We start from the raw sequence: 23450 nt of genomic DNA, 5'->3' as shown, positions 1-23450 counted from the left end.
AACTTTTGTCAATGACTCCACAGCTTTTAGTGCGGTTGAGCCCATTTTGGATTCAGTGATCTATTAATTAAACAGCGGTTTCAGCATTCATCACTTTATCTTGAAACCCAAAAAGCAAAGCAGGCTAGCATTCCTATCACACGGGCCCTGGGCGCCAGGTCCCTGTGCGTTGGCAGTTGGCGACCCCCCTCGGGCCCCCCTCGGCAGGCTCCTGGGTTGCCAGTGTTTTCCACTTTTGCTCAGCCCAGCCCAGTCGCAGCTGACCAGGCAGGCCCAGCACCAAGGCCCAGGCCCAGGCACCACGGCGTGAACATGGGGCGCAAGCAGGGCCCGGGGGCTCAGGAGCTGGTGGAAGAGGAGGCACGGACCTGCTGTGGCTGCCGCTTCCCTCTGCTGCTGGCTCTGCTGCAGCTGGCCCTGGGCATCGCGGTGACCGTGCTGGGCTTCCTCATGGCGAGCATCAGCCCCTCCCTGCTAGTCAGAGACACTCCGTTCTGGGCTGGGATCATTGTAAGCATCAAGTCTGTTGGCCTAATCACCAGCGGGCATGCCAGCCGCATGGTGGAGTGGGGACTAACCCAGCTGCATGCGCCCCCACCCCAGCTGCACCCCTAACTGCTTGGAGACTGACTATGGGCACACTTGGGCTCCCCCAAGCAAGGTTGGGATCAGGATTCTGGTCTCCTCCTGCCTGAGGCTTCTTGCTCCTCCCAGGGCCCTGACTCAATCTACAGGGGAGGCCCTGTGAACTTCTTGCACAGCCTCAAAGCTGCAGGCCCACCCTGCGCGGCTTGGTCCTTGTCCGGTTCCTCAGGCCTCCTGCCTGTCTGCACATAAGTAGCACAGGGTGAAGATCGTCTTGCTAAAAGCCGGGTAGGAAAACCTTAAGTTGGAGTTGACACACTGGTTTTGTTAAACTACAGTTCCTCCTAGGCTTCATGAAAGCGCTTCCCGTGACAGGGCAGGAGAACACAGCAAACAAGGTCTCGATCCACACAGCGTAAGCCAGGCTGAAGCTTGTCTGGCTACGAAGGAGTGCATTTGGGATTATCCTAGTTCTGCACCTTAGTGCTCTGAGTTGGTGTGTGAATTCTGGAAAGGAAAACAGATACGGTGTACAGAATGCCTACCGTATGCCTGCCCTGCCAGGGACCTTCCCCGTGTTTGCACCTCCACATCTTATGGGACAGTCCTCAAATTAGAGAAACCAGGCTGACCCCGCCCAAGGTCATGAGCTGGGAAAGCAATCACAGGCTGGGCTGGCTAATGATGTCCACAAGCCCAGAGGGTAAACGTGGCAGAGTCAGGAAGAAGGATGGGCCCCTAGGCCTTCCATCTCTGTTGACTGTTACAGTTGCTGACCACTCTCTCCCTCTCTCTCTCTCTCTCTCTCTCTCTCTCTCTCTCTCTCTCTCTCTCTCTCTCTCTCTCTCTCTCTCTCTCTCTCTCTCACACACACACACACACACACACACATACCGAAAATAGTTGTGTATGGGACAGAACTTGAAGACACTTGATGCATATGCATAGATGCAGATATTTTTAAATTAAGATCATCCAAACTCACAAATCTTTGCAGAGTAATTTAAAATGTTTAATTTGTGTACTGAGAATTCCCTTGAAATTATCGTGATTGGAGTTTTCTAAGCCAAATGATTTTAAAAATAACCTCTCGCTGGGTATTTTAGTCGCTCGATGGCTGTCAACATAACTCCGGGGGAAATAATCTGCCCTCGAAGGCCAAGAAAAGGGGAAGAGCAAGGAGCGAGGCTGGTTTTGAATACCAGCTTTTATTTCAACTTCAGAAAGACCAGCTCCAAAGAAATGAATTCATTAGGGGGAACAAAGTCATGTTTTAATGTTTATGGTGTGACACACAAATTCTGAAGCTTCCAGAGTCAAAAGCCCTGGCGAAATTCCTGATGGCTTTGTGGATGTGGCATGAAGAAGGACTTGCACAGGGGAGAGCTCTCTTTTTTTCTTGTTCCTTCTTCGTACCAGGATGAATTTGAAGTCTGCCCACAGCTCTGGGCCCTGCTCCGCTTTCCTATCAGTGGAGAATCTGGGTAGGATGGAGATCCAGCAGGGACTGCCCCTCCCCCAGGGAGTCTCAGAGAAGCCCTGTGGGGCCATGTCTCATCTCAGCAGGAGGAGGGCTGTGGGCAGTGTGTCACTGTCTCTCAGACACAGGCACCCTGTGCTTGTCTGACCACACCGTGGTTGGTCTCCGGACAGATGGTGAGGACAGGTGTGTAAACACCGCACCTGGTGCTGAGTCCTGGCTTAGATGTTGTTTGCCGAATAACTGTGGGCAAGATATTTAATGTCTCTAGGTTACAGTTGAGGTGGGGGGAGGGTCTTAGGGTGCGTGTGTGTGTGTGTGTGTGTGTGTGTGTGTGTGTGCGCGCGCATGTGTGCTCGTGTGTCTGTGTTCATGAGTGCATACATGTGCTGAAAAGAAAGGCATGCACTTACACCTGTGGAGGGAGGTCAGAGGGCAACATTGTGATGTCTTTCTCAATCTTTTTTTTTTTTCATTTTTCTTTTCCTAGACAGACTCTCACTGAACTAAACACTCACCAAATGGGCTAGACCAGCTGGCCATGGAGCCCCCAGTGTGTCCCTGTCTCTGCGTATGGGATGGTGAGGACAGACTCTTGTCTGCTCCTTTTAACTGGCTGCTAGGGATTAGAGCTCACGTCCATTCTCTGTGCTTCAGGTGCTTTACCCTGAGCCTGCCCCCCAGCCCGGCCTCCATTTCTTTACTGATAACACAGTAAGTTCCAGCCCTTGAGTTCATCCTGAGGAGCCAACAAGTTATTATGTGTAAAGCCCTTGGCACAGTACCAGCCCATAGTTTCCCTTGATCTGCCTCCTTGCTCTAGCTGTTAAGGGAACAGTCACTGGTGGTGGCCTTCTTCAAGGTAGGAGCACCCTTGGCTCATCTCCAGGGTGGCAGAACAGTCCCCTCTTAAACCCTGTGTTTCACAGATCACTTTGAGCCCCAAAGGAGGTATCGGTTTGGCCATCTCACCTTCCTCGGTCCCCAGCCAGGGCACCATTTAGCAACCTCAGCACTGTGACATTAGCCTAGTACGTTCTGAATCTCTCTGGAGATTGATGACAATGAACGTAGAGGATCTCCCAGGGGTCATCGTCCCGCTTGGTGGAGTGACTCTAGTCTGGTATATAGTGGGGGACCCTGAATAGTTGCCCTGTGCGGGAGGCATACTACGAAACCCACAGAGCCCTGTCCGCATCCCGAATGTGGGCTGAGAGGTTTCAGAGCGTCTTTTCTCTTGAGGATGGGTGTTGATGTTTCCCTGGGAGTTTGGATGTCAGGGCAAACCCCACAGGCTGGCGTCTCTTTGCCGGGAGCCTGGGTAACTTGCTCAGTGACCCTGTGCTCAGAGAGGGAAGAGGCCCTGGGTGATTTATGCTTAGAGATTTTAGTCCAGTGGAATTGTGGGAAACCAACCAGGCTACCTCCTGTCCTCTACTGTGACTGTCCATAAATGTGACTCTACTCACCCCGAACCAGGCAGACGGCTGAAACCTTTTTACTTCAGTTACCAAGGATTTCTGTATAGGAAAGGGAAGAGTTGACCGGAGCTGCAGTAGAAACCATGATATTGGCTCAGAGTCCTTTGTAGATGGCCGAGGTTGTAAATCACCAATGATAATAAGATGAGAATCTCTCTGAGGGAGAGCAGGCAGGACACCTAGGAAAGAGGCTCCTTCTTGGGCCTTTTAACCTGCTTAGTGTTTGAACCAGGTCATCATTCTAGATTTTAATTTTATGTCTGGAATTTGAGGCAGGGTCTCATGTATGAACTCTATGTAGCCAAGGCTAGCCCTGAACTCCCAATCTTCCTTCAAGTCCCACATGCTCCATTCACTTCTCAGAGCTGGGCAGTGATCTTTCCTTTGGCAGCTGTGCACTGAAGTCAGTCTTGGAGCTTGCTCTCTCCCTCACCTCCCCAAGGATGCTGGGATGTTCTTGTGTCTAGGGCCCAGGTGGCCTGCGTGTATTCACCGGGTAGACCAGACTGGGGAGAACTTACAAAGATCTTCCTGCCTCTGCCTCCTGAGGGCTGGGATTGCCGCTGCACCCTACCTTCCGCTGAGTTCTTTAACTTCCCACCCAATCTCTCCCTCCATTGTCCCCAAGTCCAGCTCACGGGAATCCAAACTCCTAGATTTGTGTCATAGTGACCATGTCAGAGAGTTCAATGCAAGAGCTTAAAAGGAAGGGAGCCATGCTTCCTGTCTTCAGCCTCAGCCACGAAACTGTGTGAATCTAATGATTGAGTCATATCAGTGACTCCAAGAACAATGCCAAACATGGTGGTACATGCCAATAATTACAGCCGTACAAGGCTGATGCAGGAGGATTGCAAGTTCCAGGCCAGTCTAAACAACATGGTGACACCCTGTCTCAAAATACAGACTCGAAAATGTTCATTAAATGTCAACATTCCAATTTCGAATTTCTCCAAGGGATCCAAAATACAGGCGTGTTCAGAAGTTTCAGATCTGGTTGGAGACCAGACAGTGGTGCAGACAGGCTGATTGTCTGTTTTGAGAGAGAATTTTAAGCACCAGGAGCCTCGTGAGAATTTGCTGTGAAATTTACAAGTAGGTCTAGAACACAGAGCAAGCCAGGCTGAAGGTGTAGTTGTCAGTTGGGATGTATGACTAGAGGAGGCTGAGAGAACAGAAGGCTGAAGTTTTCATCCAGTCAGGAAACTCAGGTACTGTCAGTTTCCACAGAAGAGTTCTGACATTTGAAAAATTAAATCCTCAATAATATTTTAGGAACACACTGCACAGTAATTCATTGTTTTTTTTTTTCATATTGGGACTTTTAATATGTGTTCCCAAACCCAAGACAGTACCTCAAGTACCAGTGGGAAATACTTTTCATTACTTGACTGTCACAGGGTTGTCGGAACTAAGAATAATGATTACAGGGCTGATTCAATCCCCACGGGACACACACGATAGGTAACTAGTAAGGAAATAATTTGATAACCATGTGAGGTTCTCACATCAAATACAAAAATTAATTTTAATGAAAATAGCATGGGATACTTGAGGATTCCAGGAGTGTAAGAACAAGGTTGGGACTGACCAGAATCCTAAGATGTTCAGAACTGTATGGGGAAAGTTGAGAGAGAGAGAGAGAGAGAGAGAGAGAGAGAGAGAGAGAGAGAGGAGAGAGAGAGGGAGAGAAGAGAAGGGGTGACGGAGAAAGAAGAGAAGGAGGGAGGGAAGAAGAAGGAGAGACAGAGAGAGAAAGGAGAAAGAGAGGGAGAGAGGAAGAGGAGAGACAGAGGGAGGGAGAAAGAGACAGAGGGAGGGAGACACAGAAGCAGAGAGAGAGAGATGGAGGGAGAGAGGGAAAGAGAGCTAAAGATGTTTCCTCCAGTAGTGAGGAAATTCCAATGTTTTAAAAACCCTTCTCACGTGGATGTGTGCCAATCAGAATATCCACCCAGAAGGTCAGTCTCTGGAATCATCTGAATCATCTGTTTTGATGTCTTTGTAATTTAGTATATAGGCTTTTGGGGTAATCAGAATGAAAGGGAAGTGCTGTATTTACCCACTGAGCCCCTATGCGTCCCCCAACACATCATATGTGACAATGAAGTTTGTTTATCTCCAGCTTGATATTCCCAAGGCTTCTGTCTGGACATCAGTGCGGCCATTTTAGAGCAATGGAGCTGGATGCTGAAGGGCAGAGAGGTTTTGTTTGCTTCCAGTGCGCTGTGGTTCAGGGCTCCAGAAATACTCAGAATTCATCAAGTTGCTTTATCGTGACCCGAGATTGGAGCCAGGGCTTGGCTTGCTGCTCTTTCAGAGGAGCGGAGTTGGGTTCCCAGTACGCAGGTCAGAGTCCATAACTGCAGATCCAGAGGATCTGACGCCTCCCGGCCTCCTTAGGTACCTGCATATACAGTTCCATACACACACACACACACACACACACACACACACACACGTGCATACATACAAACACACGTAGGCATGTATACACGTGGGCTCGCACACATGTACATGCATACACACACATGCGCACACAGACACCTCCTCACATACACACAAAATAAATCTTTTAAATAATACTAAGTAGCAATTGCAACCACAAAAACAGATGAGTCCACCAGCTTCATTTGCATCCCCTAAGTAGACTAGTCACTGGGCTTAACTAGGTACCGTTTCACTGGAAAGTATAGGTTACTTTGGAAGCCTAGATCGTGTTAAACTGAAGTGCTTATCGCAAAAGCCAGTCAGAATATGGTGCTGGATGGGGTCTTACAATTTCATGGCTATTTTATTATCCTCCCCACTCTGCTTTTCATGGGGGGCGTCTATATGCACCTATGTGTATGTGTGTGTGTATGTGTCTAGGGGGAGATTTGTCTGGGGGGAGGTGTCAACTCATGCCTTAAGGGAACATTTGGAGGACATGGTTTTTGGGTTTCTTTTTCTTTGTTTTTCTTTTCTATGATTCGATCATTTAATCCCATTATCTCCCTTTCTCTAATTTTCCCCATGACCTCCCTCAAAGTCCTGGCCTCCTCTCCTTTTATTGCTATTGTCACATAGAGGTATATGTTTTGTGTATAAATACAACATGTCTGTTGTTACTGTCCATGTTCAGGTCTTGTTTAGGAAGCCATATTGCTGCAGTATCATGGGCGATAGATACTTCCCAGTTATCTCTAGGAGACGCACAGGAGTCACAGAAGATGTCTTGGTCCTCTGGCTTTTGCAGTGTCCCCAAGACTTGGCTGTAGGAATTGTGTGGTGGATGATGCATCCACAGGTCTCAGCACCCAGGCTTAGCTGTTCTTTGCACCTTATTGAGTTGTGGTTTTTTGTGATGGTCTCTGTGTGTTGCAAAAGCTTCCTTGGAGAGGGGCACTGAGTACTTGGATTAGGTTGGGGATTATGTTGCTTAGGTGACATGGTGATTGTAGGTTTGGGGAGTGGTTCGGTTTGGGGAGCAGTTGGGTTTTGGGGGGTGGTTGGGTTTGGAAAGCTATTGCTCTCAGTGCAGTTACTGATCATGTCTTTGTTAAGTTTCTGTTAAGTTAAAAATCAAAGGGATCCAGCTCGCAAACACGGTCATGAGAGTAACCAAAGGATCTCACTGGCTGTATAATCTTGTGAGCAAGCACATGGGGGTGAGAGTTGGGGGGGGGCTGCAGCTTGACAAGACCTGGGGTCATCTGGGAGATGGACCTCAATGAGTCCTGGGGTGGGAGATTATCCTGATTACTTTAGTTAAGGTAGAAACACGATGGACCCACAGTGGTTGGTGCTGGTCTCTGGACTCAGATCCTGAGCTGTGGGATATGGAGAATGGTAGCTGAGTTTCAGCATCTGTCTCTCTCTGCTTCTTGGCTAAGGATATATGTGACCATCCTATGTGACTAGTCCCTTTGATCACCTGTTGCTATGACATCAGGGACTGCCCATCTGAAACCGTGAGCCAAAATAAACCCTCTCTCTCTTAAGTTGCTCTGGCCAGCCCATTCTAGTGCAGCAAAGGAGAATGAACTGAGGTGCAGCTGGTCTTTAGAGTTTGCAGCTACTGTTAGCAGCAAGTCCTGAACATGCCAGTGATGTTTTGATTTATAGAATGTGTTGCAAATCCTCAGCTTTGTCTCCATGATGCACTTCATTGTACCACAGCCTCCAGTCCAGAAGTACTTCTGGGTAGTGCAGCACTTAGATGTAAGTCCAAGGACATCTCATGGGATTCTGTCTGTCCATCATGAGCATCCCTGCCCAGGCTTTGTTTTTCCTCCTTTGAGTGCTGTAAAAGCCCGAGCCATCTCAACACAAAGCAATACAGGGCAGTCAGCCTGGCCCCATTGCCAAGTTAATCAGGGGCATAATCACTGCTGAGTTCAAGATCCTTCCTGTGTCTCCTCTGGTGTGTGTGTGTGTGTGTATGGGTGCAGAAGTTGACACTGAGTGTCTTCCACAATCCTTCTCTTTACTTTATGAGACAGGGTCTCTCATGGAACCTAAAGCTTACCAAATAGGTTTGATTGGCTGGCCATGTCCCTTAGTTTACCCTTTCTGGCATTAGGGACACATGGCCCTAGGGACATGTGGCCTTGCTGGGCTTTGTGGTATATGTTATGTGTTGGTTCTCATGCTTACTGAGCCACCTCCACAGCCCTCCCCTTTGGTTTCTGACCTAATGTTGATGTTCACACATTAACATGTTCAGAATCATAGCTCTTTCCTCTCCAGCACAGACAGGAATGCTCCCAAGCTGCCTCTACTGAGGTGGCAAAAGGCCCATAGGTAACTGGTTATCAGCAATAAAGCATCCGCTGGAGTACTGAGATCACTGGCATCTGTCAGTACAGAAGTAAGCAGCTGCCCCCTGGCTGGGCTGCCCTCATCTGAGAGTGGTTGAGAGAGCTCTGGATGAAGCCCTCTCAGTGGCATCTCACTCCGACCCTGTTTGGAAGGTGTTTGATCCAGCGGTCACTGTCACGTTACCATTATAGACCCTTTATGATAAGCTGTTATCAAGGCTCTCTCTGGAGTGGAAGATGATAACAGGACAAGAGAAAGAGGGGGATTACTGTTGTGTTAGTCACTCTGACAACTAGGGGGGAATGCCACCCGTTGGCCCTTCTTAGGCGGCAGGACAGGGACTCTGATTGCACCATTAGGCCTAGGCTGCTGTACCTTCTCTCCCACTCAGCTGTTGTCAAAGCTGAGGCCCTGTGAGAATTGCTGGGGAGAGAAGGTGGGAGGGAGGCAGAGCGGTGTAACCTGTGGGAGGGATACTCAAGGCTGTGAAGGGCAAGGGAAGGTGTCTCGGGAGAGCCTGGCTCTGATGCTGTCTGTTCTCCAGCCTGATTCTGAAACCGAGGGTCTAAACACTCCCGCAACAGTAGTTTATTGGATGTTTGTTGAAGGCTTTTGGTCTTTGGTCATGGTTCTGAGAGACCAACTATAATTTTAAAAAGAACATGCTTCAGGTAGCCAAAGCAACTGTGTCCCAGAACCCCAATAAATAATTCTCTTTCAGTCATCCAGTCTCACAGATTTTTCCACGCCGAGACCTCCCCGAAGCCTCTCTCCCCTTCTCCCTGCCTTACACCTACTTCACAAAAAGCCCTGTGTCCGGCTAGCCTTGTGGAGAGAGGTGTTCAGGACGGCCTGCCAGCCACTGGGGACATTAACCTCCTCACGTAGAAAGATTCTCAAACACAGGTTATGCTAACATTACTACTGTTTCACGTTCTCGTACAGCTAGCTCGTAGTTTTAAGATGTTGTCAGCTAGAGAAGCCCCTTGATAATGCTTTAAAGATCAAGCAAGGTGATGCGTATCGATCGATTCTCCATGCCAGATGTTGTCCTGATGAGCGATTTTCTGTCATCTGCTAAGTTCTCACGTCTGAGCCCAGGGATGTCAGACCCTCAGTGCTGCCTTTCATTTCTTTCATCCCCCTCTCCGAATTTTCCTCCTGTCCCCCTCTTCCTTCTTCCTCCCCCTCCTCTTTGTAATAGGGTCTCATTGGCTTAGGCCTCACCAGATTCTAGGCTGGCCTGTCAACAAGTCCTAGGGACTCTCCTGCCTCCACATCTCTGTGCCAAGATTGCAAGCAAGGACCACGGCATCTGGCTCTTTCCTTGTGGGTTTGGAGGGAACTGAACTCTGTCAGGTCTTCACGCTTACTGGTCAAACCCTTTGCTGACTGCCCCATCACTCCAGCCTTATTGTTAGGAATTCTTATAGTTTGGGGCTGGTTTTTATGGTATGTACAAAAGCAAATACAAGTGCTGGCCTTCACTGATAAATTAGCTCTCTGTGTCTTTACGAATTTTAGCTTGCCAGTTCATCTTTTAAGAGACACTGTGTGATAACCCAGTGTGGCCTATCTGAGTGTATCTTCCGAGTAGTTTGGTTTTACCCAGCATCTGAATGGTTTTATAAGCTTATATAACTTCTTCTCTTAGCCCACTCACCATGAAGACTCGAAAAAGATGTGAATTCACAGTGAGCCTCTATGTTTCTGCTACCCAGCTCTGAAAATTAACAACTCATATTTACCCGTTTGCTGTTTATTCTCATGATCCATTATGGACCCCTTTAACGTTATTCTGAAGTAAAGCCCAGTCTTGATATCATTCTATCTAAAAATATTTTGCTATTTAAGTTAAACAGTAAAGATCATTACAGAATCAAATTCTAATATCACACAAAAGCTAATTTCTTAGTAAGAATTAATTTGTGAGTTACTTCTTTACAGTTTGATTAAAAAAAACAAGATCTAGTTGCAATTAGTTTATCTGATTTTTATATCTCCTTTTATAAAAAATTTGCCCTTCATCTCCCACAACCCATAATTTATTTATTGAAACTATCAAGCATTGATCAAGGCCATTTTCATGTTCTTCTTAATAGATTCCAGAATCTCCCAAATAGTTTCAAAGACCCTACCCCAGCCCAGGCCCCATCAACTGAGACACAATTCTGGAGGCATACGGGGCTTGTGGTTAGCTGTTTCATAGACTTGCCAGGGTGTAGCCACAGTAAAGGTGAACCTGCTTGACCACCGTGGTTTCTTTGTTCCATCTTTATGCTTATAAAAATGCCCAGACCCGTCATGGTGCACGTCACTGTCACGCTGTCGTGATGCATGCCATTATTACAAGCCGTCCCCTCTTACCTGGGAGTGGGCCACATGCTCCTGCACTAAGCATCACCTCTCTGTAGGACCTTTGCTTTTTACAACTTTCATTTCCTTGCTACTTAATAGAAAGGATATTTGCTGTATTTAATCCAGTGTTAAAAGAGTTCTATAAGGAGTTCTCATGTGATTTAACCTTTGGTATCATACAAAATAGACCCTCTTGATGCTTTTAAAGTCTTTATTGAATCATCAACTTTTAAATTTCAATTTTTTTCCCAAGGCATGGTTTTCTATAAAGGAATGGGTACTTAAAAAAAAAAAAAACTTACTGCAATTTTGGAAGCAAATGATCTAATATGTACAGAGTCGGGTCACTTTTATCTGAGTCGGGGACTTATTTGGACATGGTTTAAATAATACATGAGTAGGGATGGATTTTAGACAAAGGCATTGCTCTACCCCCAGCAGATAAGAAAAGGACATTTAATTCAAAGTGCCAGCTGCTGGCCCGTCGGTGCTTAGACCAGCGTACAGTCACCTACTTAGTTGCTTCAAGAGCCTGTTGTCTGCATTTGCACAGTCTTTTGAGGATGTAATTGCAAAACGTCTCCGTAGTTCCCGGGAAGAACCTTCACCCAAACACGCAAGTCTGTGTTACCCTGAGAGAAGACGCCACAAGGAAGAATTCCTGCTTCGAGGCTTCGCTGTAAGTCAGACGGACTCTGAGATAGATGTGGGTGTTTCCCATTGGCTCAGAGCGATGACTCACTGAAAATCATTTTCAGACAAGCCTTTGAAACGTCCATGTTGGGGCTACTGAGTCCTAGCTCGATTCTCTCGCATCTTCCCAGTTTTTAGCAGAAATCTCTCTTTGGCAGAAGCATCAAGGAAAACGGAGTTCCCGTAGGATTTAGGGGACTCCCTGACCCAGCCAGTTTGCAGATTTCATCTCATCTTGGTCGGCTCCGAAAGGCAAGTCATCACCCGCACAGCGCCGTGTGCTGGGAACGGCAGTCACGTGCTGCACACATCTTCCTTCCCACAGGAAAGCTTGTGTAACAGATCTGGCTAAACACACCAGCACACATTCCAGAGCCTCAGTGGTGGAAGATACTAAAGAAAAAGTAAACAGCTGCTCTTATTTGGAAGTGTGAAGTCCTGATGAAGCCCATCTCTTTGAGGCACACAGAGAGGGTCCGGGGACTGTCAGGGACAGCTCTGGTTTGAAAGGTTCTCTGGAGGCTCCCTAATCATCCCCCTGTGGGTGGGGCCGGCTCGGCTTTTGTGTCTTAAGGAAATTGCCATATTATTAATCTTGGTTTAATGTCAATGTCTTTGCACACTGATTTGTGAAATGTGTGTGCAGTTGGTGTAATGCAGCCATTTACTTGTTACAGAGCCACTCTGAGGGGGTTAAATGGATGCCAATCAGACGGTCGGGGCTGCCCTTCTCTAGACCCCGAGAGGACAAACTCAAGCAGCAGGACTGTCTATCATCTGGACTGGTCTCCAACAGAGACATTTTGACCTATACCTCTAATATTTGCTTCTTTTAAGTGTAAATAAAATATCTGGTGTGCAGTGCACACCCGAAATCCCAGCACTTGGGGGGGAGAGGCAGCCCGGAGGGTCAAGAGTTCAAGGTTATCCTCCACTATATAGCGAGCTCCTTGCTAGCCTGTGCTTTGTGAAACCCTGTTAACTTTACAAACTAAATATTAAAGCATTTCCCAGGCTCCCCTGGAAGATACAAAGCCGGAAGCCATAGGCCAGAACTCAGACTTTCATGAGCAGTCAGAGATTTCTCTGCCAGGCCTTCCCATGGACATCCTCCGATGGGTGTTGGTCCAGAACTGCAGCTTCTGCAGGCAGATGACAGGGCGTGGCCCACCCTTCCATTGTGTCCCATGTGAGTGGGATGCACTTTAGCAACTGTGCCTGGCTGGATGTCACTCTTTTGAGTCTGATTTGTGAATCTGAGACTTTTAAAAAATTATTTATTTTTATTATAGTTAAAGCCCTGAGTTTAATGCTCGAGCCTGATGCTTCCCATCTCTTCCTGTTTGGTTCAACCTTGAGCCCTCAGGCTGGCTCTCAGCCCTCCTCTCTATTCCCTGTCTCTTCTGCCCTCTGCTAATGTCTCCTGCATCAAATTTGGCTGAAACTATTGTGTTCCCAAAAGCCAATAATACTAACTTTGGATCTAGTATAGCCGGAAACATTTTTTTTTCATGAAACACTTGTTTGTTTGTTTGGGGTTGTCTTTCAGCATTTATTCACATGCTCCTCTATAGCGTTATCACGGGGTAATCAGAAATATACAAATCACACTGCCACCACCGAGCTCAGCATCTCCCGGGCAGGGGGTGATAAATGGACCTATAGCTGAAACAGAACAAAGCAGGAAAAGAACTTTTCTGTCTCCCGATGTTTGCTAAATGTTTGTGCCAACATTAAGGAGAGGTGTCTGACAAGTGCCTCTTGCAGAAGGCCAGGTCATGTCATGAATGGATTCATTTGTTTGCCTGACGAAGCTCTTTCCATATACGGCCTCTTCAGCAGCGTAGGAAGCAGGCCTCACCAATGTCCTAGACATGACAGATCTGCCAGGTCTAGTGTTCAGTCTCCATCTTTAGCTGGAACCATGGGTGTTACCTTTCATCCTGTGCCCCTCGGTCCATGCATGTCACATATGTACTTGTGAGGTCTTGGGTAACGTGCACTGGATCTGTGGTGTTAAAGAAGGGGAGCTAGAAAAACCCATGTTAAGAAGCAAGTTGCAGAGTCCTTGGGACATGGTGGAGTCACAGTGAACACTTGTTAAACAGAGTGAGTCTGCGTCTGAGATGTGACAGGGCGCTTTCATTTATTTGTATGTATTTACCTGTTTCAGCTCAGACTTCAGAGTGAGTTACAGGCAGAGACTGAGGTCACATGACATGGGAAAGAAAAGAGCATTACTTACAAGCCTTTAAAACAGGTTAAATGTGAGCAAACATTACTTTCTCCATTGAGTTCTAGATAAACCAGTCTCCCTGGCTGACCTGGAACCCCCAGTGCTTCACACATGGCTCAGCCATTTCAGGGAGGAGCAGGAGTGGGCAGGCTGCCAGCGTTCCTCTAGGGAGACCTGTGGTCCTGTGGTGGCAGGGACAGGTAGTATGTTCTGATGTTGGATTGGTGACGTTGATTCTCTGGCTTCTCACTGAGTTCTCTGTTCCTTGTCTATAAAGCAGACCTACTCTCAGTGATCTCCCCAGAGGCTTCTGAATGTGAAAAAGATGCCAGGTGTGGTGCTCACTTGAGAACCCACCACTTAGGAGGCAGAGGCAGGAGGATTGGGAGTTCAAGGTCATATTCAGCTGCAGCATGAGTTAAAGGCCAGCCCGGGCTACATGTCCCTGGAAAGCAACCAAAAAAAAAAAAAAAAAAACAACCAAAACAAACAAACAAAAAAACAAGACAAAGGGGCTAATTTGCAGTTTGCTTACAGGGGAACCTAGCATTGAAAAGTGCTTGTTACATTGTTACAATATCCAGGCACGGGCGTTTCCTACATAAATGTCAAGACCATGCCCAGTGGTCACATATAGATACTACTAATTAAAAGGCACAGTCATTGTAACCAACAGTGTGGATTTTGAGCCTGGCAATCCTGGCAGTACATTCAGGACATTTTAATGGACTTTACACTTGATCTCTGACAGCTGTAGTCATGATGGCATTAGTAATCACCAGCTAATGATATATCAGCAATCAGTAGTGGCCTCAGGCAATATAGAAGGATCATCCCAGGTGCCTTCTTTGCTTCCTTTTGCAGATGGAGGAACTGAGAACTGAGAATCAGTTAAAGCCAGGCATGGTGGTGCCTGCAGCCCCATTACTCAGGAGGCAAAGACAGGAAGGCACGAGTTCAAAGCCAGTCCTAGCTACATAGTGACTTCCAAGCCAGCCTGGGTTTCATGAACTTCTGTCTCAGATGGAGGTGGAATTGTACTCCATAAACCAAGAGATGGAATCAAAATTCAGGCTCTTTCCCCACAGTGCAGCGCTGTGATCTCATGTACAGTTTCATACTCATTTCAACTGAGCTGCGCAATCAGTTCTCACGTGTTGAAAGAGTGCTGACTCAGAGCTTCGTGGTTTTGAATGTTAATTTTCCTTTTCTGTGTGCAAGCTCACTGAGAAATAGGAAGGACATATTTCTGTGCCTTGTTATTCTGCATTTGCCACAATCTGTAATGAAAAGTCAGGCTATGGAAACAGATACAAAAACTGTCACAACCCCACCGTGGTAACGGTCCATTCAGTTAACCCCAGTGGCTTTATCTTTAATGTACTTATGTTAAAAGATATAGCTGTTTCAGTGACCATAACATTATGAAATGGACAAAGGATCTTGACACTCATTGGAAGGGAGCACGGTATTGGCTGCCTATTTCACAGAGAGGTGGGTCAACCTGCTGTTCAGTGTTTCCATGTTCTATACGCTACCCACCAGTTATCCACTTAGTGGATGTGCAAGCTACTATACCAACTGTCATTATAGCATGGAACTTTTGTTCAAATAATTCTATTTTATTTACTAATGGTCTTGGCATTTTAGAGCATTGATACTAATAACTTTATTGTAGTATATTGTTATAAGCATTGTATTCTGTGATTAATATGATGCCACGTTTTGATATGTGTGTTTATGTGTGTGTGTGTATTTTACATACATAGATAGATAGGTAGATAAATGGATAGATGATAGATAGGTAAGTAGATAGATGATAAATAGATAAGTAGATAGATAGTGATGGATAGATAGATGATAGATAAATAGATCAGTAAATAGATGATAGATGGATAGAGAGGTAAGTAGATAGATGATAAATAGATAGGTTGATAGATGACAGGTAGATACTGTCTGCTGTCTTAAACATCCAATGAGGTCCTTATGTCTCTCGTAGATAAAGGTGGAACCAAGTGTATAGTAGGGTTTCTCTTTGGATCTCCCCTGTGTTCCTCTGTACTGAGTCTCTGTGCTGACCACTGAGATTCTAAACAGTTAGTAGAGCTTAATTTGCCATATGTAGTAATAAACTGTTGCGTGCCTAACGTCTCGCCAGCAAGAACAACGCGCGGCAACAGGATTCTTCTGCGAACAACATTTATTGTACAGTACTCTTGAGCAGGGGACCCCGAGGAAGAAAAGTGCACTGCTTATATATGCCCAGGAGACTCGTGCCGCTTCCTGATTGGTGCGCCCTCCAGTATCTCATTAGCATGCCCCGAGAGCGGGCTGTGACGTGCGTGGTACATGCGCACTGCGTCCCTCAGGCTGGACAACAGCTCTGTTTGCTGAATCATCGGCAGGAAGCCAGCACCATCTTTGGGTGCAGCACAAACGGCTACCAACAATAAACCAACCTCACCAGGTGAGCAGACGCTCATCAAGGCAGAGGTAGACGATGTGGTGGGAGCAGGCCCAGGAGCTAAGCCTGGCTGTCTCCTGAAAGCTGTGGACGGGCACGCACCTCCCGTTCAGCAATCTCAGCTCAGCACTCTGGAATCTGCCATGGTAGAATTTACAGCATGGAAAAGACCGAATGTAGCAAACAGCTCTGAGCCGTTCTTGGACTTCGCTGCCACGCCCCCTGAAGACATTGTTTAATTTTGGAAATGATTTTTTTGCTTTGGTTGTATAACCAAAAGCTTTGGCGATAACTGTACAATGTATCAGGATGATGTGCCACGCATGGTTATCATTCAGAGATGCTCTCCAGAGCCTTTCAGAATATGGAGGCTGTAAGCTCTGGAATGAGGCTACAATGAAGATAGAGGGGCTCTGCCTGCAATTAAAGGATTCTTACATTATGGAACACTAACTTGTCTCATGGCGCCGACACTTTTTATTGTGTATACATTATGAATATTAAAAATTCATCTTCCAATAAATGTTCGCCTAACCTTTTACATTCTGAAGTCTCAGAGGACCAGGGGGAAATATATGTGAAGTATTCCACACTGGGCTGAACACACTGTAAGTGGCCATCGACAACACATCTGTCTTCACTCGTCATAAGAAATGGCTCTATACCATGCCGCACCCTTCCGACAGATTCCACGCAGCACTCAGGGGGCTGTGCTTTTGCTTAGACCTGTACTTCTCAGGATGTGGCCCCAGGATCTGCAGCAGCCTTGGGATTTGTTCGGGCTATAGATTCTGGGTTTCAACCCTAGACCTATCAAATCTTAAATCGTGAGGATGGGACCAGCCTGTAAATTGATGCTGGACCTTCTCAGCCTTGTCTAATGAGGAAGGGGGCAAGGAGAATGGGGTAGAAAACACCCTCCAGCCTTGTTGACTGATCCCCTGTGATCCTGAAGCCTTGATCCAGCAGGCAATGTTCACAGCTCTTGTGCTGTTTATTATTTATGCTCCAGGCAGAGCATATGCCAACAGCTGTCTTGATTAAGACAACAGCACACTGACAGACTACAGTGTGTTTATCAGTTGTTGGAAAATGGGACTCCAAGTAGTTTACCTTAAACCACTGGATGCAGGTGGCCCTCTGTGGAGACTTTCTTCAAGAAAATGCAGTGACTGGCAGGGCCTCTGCTTCCACGGCGCGGTGGTCCACTGACTTCGTGACTGTAGACAGAGGTTAAATTCCTCCTGCTACAATATTGATGGGAGGAAAGCACTGGGCATCCAGTACTTACAGAAAGAGTCACGTTTCCAGTTTACGAGTGACTGATGGGGCTGAGAAGGGAAGAGAGATAATGAACGGTATCTGGCAGAAGGTGGTGTCCCCCAGTAACCCTGTGGAGCAGCTCTGTCAACACGGGGAGAAGGGAACAAGCAAGTCGAGCAGATTATAAACCCACATCTAGAGAGGGGAATGATGATAATTCCCACGTTTGCAGACTGTTTTGGAAAATCGTTTATACAGACACTCAATGGGTGGGCTCTTCCTCCTGCACAGAATCCCGTACCAGGCACCTCTGCAGTGCATTAGATCACATAAGCAAAGCCGCTGTGCAGCAAGACCCAGGACCCCTCCTTCAGAGACCGTTCCAGCTCTCCTTAGTTCTGCAGCTCACAAGGGCAGTGTAGGCCAGACCCTGTACAGACAAGATGGTCTTTCTATAGATCAAGGGGTTTAGAGGCAAGAACTTGTAGACACATATGTCTAAAAACAGGTTAAAATGATTTCCTTCAATCCCTTCCATTCAAAAGAATACTTCCAGATTTTCTTATCAACGCAGTCGCGGATCTGCTCTCCCCATGTTCAGAGACATAGGTCCCGGATGCTCGCCCGGATGCTCGCCCGGATGCTCGGGCCCTGTGTCTTTGTGTGCTCTGTGCAGTGTGGTACCACCTGGACCTGCACCTTCATCTGGTCCATCAGATGACTTCTCAAATACCTCCCACTGACGTCCGCCTCATGCTCTGTGGGTTTCCTCTCACAGAGGCTATGGGAACTGTGGCCCCATTCCAGGACGTCCGTGTATCAGCGTGCCCTTCTCTCCCTGCCTGAAAGCCAGAGCACCCCTGTCTTCTGGGCACGCCCACATCCTGCCTGCTCAGGAAGCAGGCCCTTCTTTCAGTCTGGCACAAGAACTCTTCTTTTCTTCCCCTATGGCATAAAGCTTGAGGTATTCGATAAATAGGATTTTCTAGAGCGTCCTTGTACATAGTACCAATAGAGAGAAAAAATTGTTAGTTATGCTGTGTGTAAGAACTCTCAGCATAAGCATGCTAACTTAACTAATGTTCAAGCCTTGTAATAATGAGGCATGTTGCCAGAGTGAGAAGAAGTATATTCAAGATCCATTTTTTTTTTTTTGTCTGAAGTGGGTATTTTTTTCTCTATTTTCATGAGGCTCTGTAGTTGGGCCAGCATTTCCTACCAGTTTAACTGCTTCACACAGGCGCATGACAAACATATCCTCAACCATCTTCCTCCATGGAGCTTCTCCAAGCCCGTCAGGTCAGTCCTCCATCTGTGCATCCTGCGGTCGGTCACACTGTTCACGCCTCACAGCGTGCCGCAGCCTCGCTCTGGAAGGCTGGCTCAGTCTTGGAGTGAGGCTGTGGTTTTCACCTCTCGGTCCCCAGAGTCACAGAACAGCACAGCACAGACCGTAAGTTCAGTAGACGAACAAGCGGCGTGCTGTTGAATGTGGCTGGGCATTTCTGTGCTGAGCGTGTCTTGCCGGGAAGTGTGGTTCCCTGGCTTCTCTTCCATCTCTAGTAACAGGATCGTAACACCTACCTTCTAGGGCTCTGTGACAATGGCATGAAGAAAGACATGGAAAGCCTTGGAGGGCTGTGGCTGCTGCCGGTGCTTCTTGCTGTTATTAGGCCATTTCACGCCTTCTTTCCAAGCAGACCTTCCATATTTTCCTATTAGACTTAATCCCTTTTAGAATCCTCTGAATGGAACGTAGCTGCTAATGCCCTACCTTCGAGGAGTATGTGAATTTATTCTGGCCTCTATTGGACAGACACTAATCAAGTAGATTAGATTTTATCTATCATTGTGTATGCTCTGAACTATCTTTTATACTCCCTGGGATACAGAGGAATTTAGTTTACAACAATGGCTACTTTAAAACCATGTCCCATTGGGCTAGAGAGACGGCTCTGTGGTTCAAGTGTCTAAGGCTCACACACAGGACCTACCTGTCTTAGTCATGGTTTCTATTCCTGCATAAACATCATGACCAAGAAGCAAGTTGGGGAGGAAAGGGTTTATTCAGCTTACACTTTCACATTGCTGTTCATCACCAAAGTAAGTCAGGACTGAACTCAAGCAGGTCAGGAAGCAGGAGCTGATTCAGAGGCCATGGAGGGATGTTACTTACTGGCTTGCTTCCCCTGGCTTGCTCAGCCTGCTTTCTTACAGAACCCAGGTCTACCAGCCTAGGGATGGCACCGCCCACAATGGGCTGGGCCCTTCTCCCTTCATCACTAGTTGAGAAAATGCCTTACAGCTGGATCTCATGGAGGCATTTCCTCAACTGAGGCTCCTTTCTGTGTGATAACTCCAGCTTGTGTCAAGTTGATACAAAACCAAGCAGTACACTACCTAAGTGCAGTTTCTAGCATCTAACCCATGCCTGATGGTTTACAACTGCCTGCGATTTCACCTCTAGGGGATCTGACACCACCTCCAGGCCTCTGAGGACACCATATTCATGTGTACATACCCACACATGGGCACACAAACACGTTCTCAATTAAAAATAGCGAAAATGTCTTTAAAGTTGTGTTTCGCAAGTTGAGAGAAACACAAACCACGAGCAGGTTAGAGGGCTTGGCAGCAGAGATGGTTCCTGTGGGGGGCACTGAGCTGAGTGTTGCTGGTTTCCTGGTGCACCCAGTCACGTATCTGTCCCTGCTGTGTTCCCCGCTGCAGGTCTGCGTGGTGGCCTACCTCGGACTCTTCATGCTTTGCGTCTCATACCAAGTTGACGAAAGGACATGTGTCCAGTTTTCTATGAAGGTAGGTTGTCCCTCCTGTTTTCAGAATCGTTGCGTAGAGCAGAATGTGAGGGCAGCTTCTTAAGGTGCTACGCATCTGACGACGCCAGAAACTCCATTTTCAGGCAGACATAACATGTTCTAGGAGGGCGTTGGTCCAGCCATAGAGGTAATGCTAGGCCCTTAATTAATTTCCACGAGCCGTGTTGGCCTAAAGCACACAAAGTGGGACCTTTAATGCCCCCAAAACAAATACTGAGCAGTCTACCAAAACACTCGGCCAGGGAACGGCGTCTCCCTGGGCTATTTCCATATCTTGGGGTATTTGGAATATTTCAACAATCAAACAGTCTGACTGTATGTCCCCTTGTAGGTGAGGCCCCAAGGCAGAAAGGGTTCACTGGGTGTGTCCAGCGGGGCCCTGCTTAGCCTGAGAAATGGCGAGGCTGTGCGTGGCCGGGCTGTTGTTTGCCTTCCACTGCTATGAACTTCCTGTCTGTCAGGGGCAGCACATTTGGCTGCAGTCCTTCCAGGCACACAGCATCACGGTGTGGAAAATGTCCTCTCCAAGGAAAGGCTTGGAGTGTCTCCCCCTCGGAGGTGGGGAGGGGCTTAGTCGCCCCACTCAGAGGTGGGAAGCGTAAGTTAAACCGAGCAGTCCTGGCCGCCATTGTCCAGAATAAGAATATTCTCTATGTTTGTCTGCTTTATCTGCGGTTGTCTTCCGTCTTTGCTTCCTAAAACCGGAGACATAACGCCCAAGAATAAGCCAAAATGTCATTTTAAAATCACAGAGATCATAGGATGTGCTTAAAGTATGGAGATGTAGCTAGTGATGGCCTATCATGAATAAAAAACCTAGATTTGACCCCCAGCACCAAATAAATGGGACACGGTAGCACAGGGCTGCAATCTCACCATGCAGAAAGTAGGAAGCTGGGAGATGAAAAATTCAAAAGTTCAAGGCCAGCCTCAGCCACATACTGAGTGGGAGGCCAGAAAGATTACATCATGGGATTCTGTCTGGAGGAGGGAGAGGAGGAAGAAGGAGGAGGAGGAGGAGAAGAGGAGGAAGAGGAGGAAGAGGAGGAGGAGGAGGAGGAAGAAGAAAAGAAGAAGAAGAAGAAGAAGAAGAAGAAGAAGAGAAAGAAGAAGGTTGTATATTTACAGATAGTGGCGTTAATAGCAATGTGCTCACACTTTTTAAAGGATAATCGTTGTGAGCCAGCATGTGGATGCTGGGAACCAGGGTCCTGTGGAAGAACAGCAAGTATTCTTGATTTCTGAACCACCTCTCCAGCCCTGAATTCCACCTTTTTGATATGAGGTCTTTAGTCTTTGTTTTGTTTTCGAAGAAGCAAGAAGTGAACAGACACTGGCTCAGACTCCTTTTCAGTGAGGCTGGCCACATAGCTGGGCACGGTGATGAGAAAAAAGGAAGAAAAATGAAAAAGAAGGCCAGACCCTTGTAAGGAATAGTGCACCAAGTCTCAGGAGATTAATCCAGAAAGTATCCTCACCTGGCTTTTTCTCCAGGCAAGGAGCGCGCCCAGGCCTCCTTCCTTGCTTCTTTCAGTGAGACGCCTAGCGGGGCTCTCAACATCTGTACCTTTAAAAAAAATGTTAAGAAAGGAGATGGGGAAAGAAAAGAAAGAAGCAAAACAACCCTCAGTGCCAGCCTGGCTGCAGATCCCCACTGGGTAGACCTCATTAGCTCCATCCTTCCTTCAGCCATGACAGACACTGACAGACAGGAAACTCTTTATCCACTCCTGAAGGTGACCTTCAGCCAGGCAGGCCCCAGACGTTCTCTGTGGCATCTTCAGTACAAAAAGGGCTTCATCTGGGCTCCAGCAGAGAACAGCGGATGCCCCTGAGCTTCCCACTTCGTGTGAGGGGGAACGAAGGGGGCCTTTATGGGGGGCCTATCACTGCGTGGCTGCATGTTAGCCTCCTACCCTGGCACCCTGGCCTAAGCTTTTTATGAGAATTATTTGGGTACCTAGATAGACAGGGCAAGCTAGGGTGTTATGGTGACGAACTCTTCTGCTCTCCCCTCACACACACAAACGCACACACACACACACACACACACCTTGCACACACACACCTTGCACACACACACCTTGCACACACACACCCTGCTCTTAGAATCCAGAGACCTCCAGCGCTTTCCTTCTTTCTCCCTGGACTCTTCCTCTGGGCCTGGCAGGCCACTGGGTGTGGGTCCCCCCATGTGCTCTTCTGGGTGTACCCCCTTTTCTGAGGGCTCTTGTGCATTTGTCCTGTGCCTGCAGGCACCTTGCTGGCGTTTCCCTAGGCTGCTCTGTGCAGACATTTCTCCAGCAGCTGCCAGGCCTTACCATTCTGGCCAAGGGGGAGATCATTAAATCCAAACAGAACTCCCCCTTCTCCCCAGAGCCACCAACTGGGAAAACCACAGCGAGTTCCAATTACAGCAGGGCAGGAGCAAGCCTGGGGGTTACATAAGCACAGAGCCGGCCTCCAGGGATGTTCTGCGGGGACACCCACACAGGCTGCTTGTCACGGTCCCAAGGTGACTCCACACGCCTGCCTTCATTGATTGTTTATTCTTCTCATGTGGGCAAAAACGAGAGCTTGGTTTTAAATTACCAGGGTTTTGCTGCAGGAGCCTGTTGCTGTCAGACTTAAGATCCTGAAAGGAAGGTGCCACCAGGTGCCACCAGCAGGCCTGGGTGTCTGTGACCTGAGAGTCACTAAGTGTGACATGTCACTTGGCTAGGAGACTTGGTGGTGCTTCCCTCCCCTCCTTGAGCTGCTCGGTTCTGTAGAGCAGAGAATTGAGACCGCACTTGGGCGGCCTCCGTGTTTGTGCCAATGTTTGCCCCTCCTGCAAGTCGGCAGCACCGCTCTCACACGACAGAGAACAGGCAGACAGCAGATTCCGGAAGGTTCCTGGAAAAGGCAGAGGTCCTCCCTTCCTGGTTTAACTCACAGTTGGCCAGCTGGGCACATGCGCTCCGTGGAGCTGGTAGGTCTAGATGCTTGTAATGACGATGTGAAGTCAGGGTTACAGGTATCGTTCCACATTTCCAAGTAAAGAAATACTGCTTAATGTGTCCAATGATTTGCCCCTCCCCCTGCCACCGGGAGCACTAGGGAGTCAAGCCTTGATGAGGTGGCCTGGCTTGCTGCCTCATGTTCTCGTGGATGTATACTTGCTCAGTGTTCTTTGGCCAATAAATATCTGAGTCAACATGTCTCTCTCTCTCTCTCTCTCTCTCTCTCTCTCTCTTTCTCTCTCTGTGTG

General features: G+C 47.6%; 1 protein-coding gene across 1 annotated transcript in view; it reads left to right on the top strand.

The window, feature by feature from the left end:
* Positions 1–262: 262 nt before the first annotated feature.
* SSPN (sarcospan) overlaps positions 263–23450 on the top strand; it is a 29735-nt gene continuing 6547 nt past the window's right edge. Inside the window, exons 1-2 of the mRNA XM_080914955.1 lie at positions 263–510; positions 20094–20180. Of these exons, the coding sequence (XP_080771081.1) occupies positions 313–510; positions 20094–20180 (285 nt within the window). The 5' untranslated portion in view covers positions 263–312. The remainder of the gene's footprint in view (positions 511–20093; positions 20181–23450) is intronic.

Source organism: Micromys minutus (assembly GCF_963924665.1).
Source record: "Micromys minutus genome assembly, chromosome: 3".
Lineage (NCBI taxonomy): Eukaryota > Metazoa > Chordata > Mammalia > Rodentia > Muridae > Micromys > Micromys minutus.
The sequence above is the reverse complement of the archived record's forward strand: the minus strand, read 5'-3'. Positions and strand labels throughout refer to the sequence as shown.